The sequence below is a fragment of the Anneissia japonica genome, unplaced genomic scaffold, assembly GCF_011630105.1.
Source record: "Anneissia japonica isolate Jap-2015-1 unplaced genomic scaffold, ASM1163010v1 scaffold2202_len52422_cov99, whole genome shotgun sequence".
Taxonomy (NCBI): domain Eukaryota; kingdom Metazoa; phylum Echinodermata; class Crinoidea; order Comatulida; family Comatulidae; genus Anneissia; species Anneissia japonica.
This window is the reverse complement of record NW_022725849.1, coordinates 28,110-34,146: the sequence shown is the minus strand read 5'-3', so window position 1 is coordinate 34,146 and position 6,037 is coordinate 28,110. Positions and strand designations below refer to the sequence as shown.

Genomic DNA, 6,037 nt, shown 5'->3' with positions numbered 1-6,037 from the left:
CCATTTAAACTTTACATAAGTAAAGATTGCATTATTCAATGACATGGTTCATTGACCTTTAAACCTTTAGCTATGTGCTGTAAAAAATGTAAAAATAATATGATTATTGTAGTCAGAAAAGAAGGTATTTCAAGTAGAATGGAATTAAAAATATAATGTAACTGAAATTGTAAATCCTTAAGGTATTTAAGTGTTGTCTTTAGTTTAAACAAGAAATTGCAATAACCAGTAATACAGTTTTTAAGAAGCTAATTAAGTAATGTAAAATTTAAAGTTTCAAAACAAAAATTTTTTTGGTAATATATACCATTAACATTATAAAACAATGTGTTGTGGATACCGGTTTGACTTTATGTGAGTAAAATTTGAAATGTGTTTTTTTTTTCTTATTGAAATTCTTGAAAATTTATGATAGGATGTTTTCCTAACAAAGTTAGGAATTATTGTACATTGGTTTCCAGTAACTGTTTTAGCCAATGCAATTTCAAATCAGTTAATTAATTTTTATCTTGGAATTTTTGTTTCAGCACAAAACCAATGTGATTTCGAGGATCCACACATCTGTTACTTTGTACAAGATGAATATGATGATTTTGATTGGATAAGAACATCTGGCTTAACACTCACATCTGGTACTGGCCCTGCGTATGACCACACCTACGGAACATTACAAGGTATTAAAAAGCTGAAATGAATTTAAATTTCCTATATGAAAGTGTAAATTCTTCATGAAAATATTTCTAAAACTACAAACGAAATAAATAAAATAAACTACAAAGAGATAGAACAACAATATCTCTTAAACTAAAACATTTATGTAATCATTTGCCTACAGGTTCCTACATGTACATCGAAACTTCATATCAGCGATACAACCAAACCGCTCGTCTTTGGACATTGTCATATCCCGCAACAAATGGCACATGCGTCAAGTGGTTTTACCACATGTACGGGGCCACAGTGAACACATTGAATGTGTACATAGTCAATACAGAAGGTACCGTTGGTGCACCTGCGTGGACAAATAGAAACAATCAAGGAAACATTTGGCGACTTGGAAAACTGTCAGTTGAAACAAAGACTTCCTTCCGGATAGTGTTTGAAGGAATTACAGGAAGTAGTTATACAGGAGATATTGCTTTAGATGACTTCAGGATCATCGATGGGGCATGTTTGAGAAACGGTAAAATACACTTTAATAAATATTATTTTTGCCACTAGCCTTTTCGTCTCTGCTTTCACCACCTACGCCCTATAATAACAGTCTGTGAAAAATAAAGAGGTAACTTAAATAAGTAATTTTAATATATATCCCCCACGGACTTTCTTACAAATGACTGAAACGCTCACACAGAGTGCAGCTGTAGAAAAGCTAGGAAAGCTTATAGTCTCAACTTAAAAATCAAGGGGAAACATTGCTGTAAAAAATGCTTTCCTCACACTCAAAGATCATAAATATCACCAGCAAAGCATGTGAACTCATCCAATATTGCAGATAAACAACAAACTTTTAAAAAGTAACTAGGTGTAGTGTGATAAACTCATACACAAAAACATCACTATGTCATATCATAAAAGAAGAGAAAAGAAGGCAGCACCCACAAAATTAACAACGCAACCAAATCAATTGTTACAAAGCTTGAAATTAGAACCAATTAGAAACCTGCATTGATGACGAAAGCTTTCATAACATTCAAAGACCATAACGAAAACTTTCTTCATAAACCAAACTGTAGACTCTTAAACACATCAAAAATCATAGGCAAGACCGAATAAACCATGACCGGCTCACAAAAACACAAATAAACAAATGGAAAAACACCATTTCTGTCACTGAATGATTTAAACCCATCCAGCATAAACCAAAAAGTCCATCTCTTTTAAATTTGTGGAACTCTAATTTAATATCTATCACAAATATTGCTAACAGACAATATCTAGTACGCATGAAAGCACACCAGAATCTCTGAAGACAAAGCAGATATTATTATTTACTCAAAATTGATTAGAAAAATTTAGACGACATGTTTAACATTACTTTGGAAAGTTACGGCGGAGATAAAATATGTTAATACTGTATGTCGGATTCATTTTGTTCTCTAATTACTCACCCTAAAACTTGGCAAAACCAATATCGTTTTTGAATAATTGCACTTAACATTTGGGAGTCTATACCCTACTTAGGCGTTGAACTGTCTAGTAGTAAATCATCAGGCGAATTATAAAACATGAATGACACAATATCCCCTGGTTTATAACTTTTAAATGGCTAATCAGGAAGTCGAATTAAATTACTGTGTTACAAAGGCTATTGTTTATTGATGCGATCCAGGGATTATAATTTAAATGGCTAATCAATGAGTCGGACTGTTATGTTATAGAGGCCTATTGTTCACTGTTGCATATCTGTTGCTCATTAAATATTTCTTTCCTTGACGACAAGTTGACACTAACTCATTCTTGCTATTGAGTGAGCATAGTTCTGGATGACATAATAACATACTTTTCATATAAAACAAAGATTGCAGCGCTTAGTCGTGTTTGAATATGGCTTACAGCGTTTCATAATTCTCCACTTAACAGTAAATTCTACGTTAGATCCCTTAAGGGTCCAGATATATTTACTTAACTCTGTGCTGATTCTCTTATTTACATTTCGAAGAGAATTCATGATTTCTAAATCTAGTTTTGAACTGATTTTCAGTTAAGCCTATGTATTTCTCGTGCTTATTACTGTCCTCTCTTGTTACAGTTGCTTGGTATACTATGCCTTCTGTGTTTATCATGCGTTATATAATTTAAACATATACATATAAAACTACTATTATATTCCTACATTATTTTTCTATGCCACAATTGTTTAAATTATATATTGGACCTTATATAAATCTCACTGTATTTTATTTCCTGTTTAATTATTGTATACTGTAGGTTAGTCACTAGCAATTAAGTCTTAGTATTATAAGCTGGCTCAAAAGCAACTCCAGTAATCTATCGCTTACATAATCAATGTATATTAATCGATGTATATATATAAAGACAAATGCGATTTTCATAACAATAATAATTTTATACAATTAGTATTGTGATGAGCGATGAGGTTATTTTAATACGAACAGAGTATGTCACTCAAAATGTTCAATTTTTAATTGAAGAAACTTGCGATATTGACTGCTTGAATGGCGGAGTCTGTGTCTCGGATTACGGAATCGAGAACTGTCAGTGTATGCCTGGTTTTGTTGGACCAACGTGCAATATATGTAAGTTTTTACAGCGATAATTAATGTGCATTACGTATTGAGCTAAATATAATAATAATAAACCTAATGTGCAGAACATATGGTTAAAAATGTATACAACATGATCAGTTTCTGAAAAGATTGTAAATATTATGCATAAGTGTAGGCTAATAGAATGAATATTAAAAAATTAATGTCAACATCAGTACTAAGTTTCAGTTTGCAACTGAGATAATGTATATATCTCTTCTACATCTATTATTTATTTTACTATAAAAGATCTCAGAAAAGATCAAGACTTAACTGATGCTAACTGGAGTACAGTACATAAACACAGATCTCCAGTTGCAGGTGATGGTATAACCCCATACTTCGGTTTGGGTGCTTCTAGGTGTTTATTGATTTTTTTTTTTGTCTTTTTTTATTGTTTCTTTTCTACAATATTATCGGGCGCATAGAGACCTCGTTTATTTTCGCTATAAATATTATTATTATTATTATTATTCAAAAAATAGCTCATCTGTGTTGGTGTTCGAATGTAATAAAAGTTTAAACTTTTGATCACAAACAAATTTCACGGTAAGGAAATTTGTGTTGTGATCGAAAGTTTAAACTTCTATTATTATTGTTAATATTATTATTATTAATATTATTATTTTTATTATTATTATTAAACGAAAAATAGTATAGAGACAAAACATTCAGAAAGGAAATTTATTATCTAACCATTTTAAGTTTACATAAGTAATCTTGCATTATTCAGTGACATGTTTCATTGACCTTAAAATCTTTGGCTATGTGCTGTAAAAAATGGAAAAATAATAATATTATTGTAGTCAGAAAAGAAGGTATTTAAAGTAAAATATAATTAAAAATAAAATGTAATTGAAATTGTAAATCCTTAAGGTATTTGAGTGTTAGTTCAAATAAGAAATTGCAATAACCAGTAATACAATTTTTAAGAAACTAATTAAGTATGAATGTAAAATTTAAAGTTTTAAAACAAAAATGTTTTTGGTAATTTATACCACTAACATTATGAAACAATGTGTTGTGGATACCGGTTTGACTTTATGTGAGTAAAATTTGGAATGTGTTTTTTTTTTTATTATTGAAATTCTTGAAAATTTATGATAAGATGTTTTCCTAACAAAGTTACGAATTATTGTACTTTGGTTTCCTGTATTCTGTTTTAACAAATGCAATCATAATCAGTTAATTAATTTTGTCTTGGGATTTGTGTTTTAGCACAATACGAATGTGATTTCGAAGATCCACACATCTGTTACTTTGAACAAGATAAACATGATGATTTTGATTGGAGAAGAAGATCTGGATCAACATACTTATTAAGAAGGCCTACTGGCCCTATATATGACCACACCTACGGAACATTACAAGGTATTAAAAAGCTGACATGAATTTAAATTTCCTAAATGAAATTGTAAATTCTTAATGAAAATATTTCTAAAACTACAAACGAAATAATTAAATAAACTACAAAGAGATAGAACAACAATGTCTCTTAAACTAAAACATTTATTTTATCATTTGCCTACAGGTTCCTATATGTGCATCGAAACATATTCGGGGTACAACAACCAAACCTCTCGTCTTTGGACATTGTCATATCCCGCAACAAATGGCACATGCGTCAAGTGGTTTTACCACATGTACGGAGCCACAGTGAACACATTGAATGTGTACATAGTCAATACAGAAGGTACCCTTGGTGCACCTGCGTGGACAAATAGAAACAATCAAGGAAACATTTGGCGACTTGGAAAACTGTCAGTTGAAACAAAGACTTCCTTCCGGATAGTGTTTGAAGGAATTACAGGAAGTAGTTATACAGGAGATATTGCTTTAGATGACTTCAGGATCATCGATGGGGCATGTTTGAGAAACGGTAAAATACACTTTAATAAATATTATTTTTGCCACTAGCCCTTTCGTCTCTGCTTTCACTACCTACGCCCTATAATAACAGTCTGTGAAAAATAAGAGGGTAACTTAAATAAGTAATTTTAAGATATATCCCCCACGGACTTTCTTACAAATGACTGAAACGCTCACACAGAGTGCAGCTGTAGAAAAGCCAGGAAAGCTTATAACATGCTTTTAACTTTAAAAGCATGGGAAACATTGCTAAAAAAAGGCTTTCCTCATGGTCAAAGATCGTAAATATCACCAGCAAATCAAATGAACTCATCCAACACTGCTGATAAACAACAAACTTCTAAAAAGTAACTAGGTGTAGTGCGAGAAACTCATACACAAAAACATCACTACGTCATATCATAAAAGGAGAGAAAAGAAGGCAGCACCCACAAAAATTAACTACGCAACCAAATCAATTGTTACAAAGCTTGGAATTGGAACCAAATAGAAACCTGTATTCAGGGGTGGCACCAGCGGGGGAGCCGGGGGGCAGGACCATCCCCCGTCGGGGGAGCCCCCCCCCCCCCCCGTCGGGGAGAAAAAGCAAAATTCGTGGGGGAGAAAAAAAATTATATGTATTTTTTACATATTAGTAGACTCTAAAATTGATTAAATAAGCCTTTGAAACCCCTAAATTGTTAGATTTTTCGGCAGGACCACTTTCAAAACCTTTTAATCGAAGCTCAACCACGCCCACATTGCTTTCATTGGGGAAATCTGACCCCTCGTCGGAGACCCTGTCTCTTATACACATCTAGATGTGTATAAGAGACAGACATAATACTACATTACAGACGATCTGTGGTACGATGACGTCTTCTGTGCAACTAGAGCGAAACTGGAGTGGATGTAATAAA

At 32.4% G+C, this 6,037-nt stretch overlaps 1 protein-coding gene across 1 annotated transcript in view; it reads left to right on the top strand.

The window, feature by feature from the left end:
• LOC117112937 (MAM and LDL-receptor class A domain-containing protein 1-like) overlaps positions 1-6,037 on the top strand; it is a 30,785-nt gene that overhangs the window by 6,905 nt on the left and 17,843 nt on the right. The window contains exons 5-9 of the mRNA XM_033256158.1: positions 528-674; positions 836-1,183; positions 3,156-3,260; positions 4,488-4,640; positions 4,801-5,148. Of these exons, the coding sequence (XP_033112049.1) occupies positions 528-674; positions 836-1,183; positions 3,156-3,260; positions 4,488-4,640; positions 4,801-5,148 (1,101 nt within the window). The remainder of the gene's footprint in view (positions 1-527; positions 675-835; positions 1,184-3,155; positions 3,261-4,487; positions 4,641-4,800; positions 5,149-6,037) is intronic.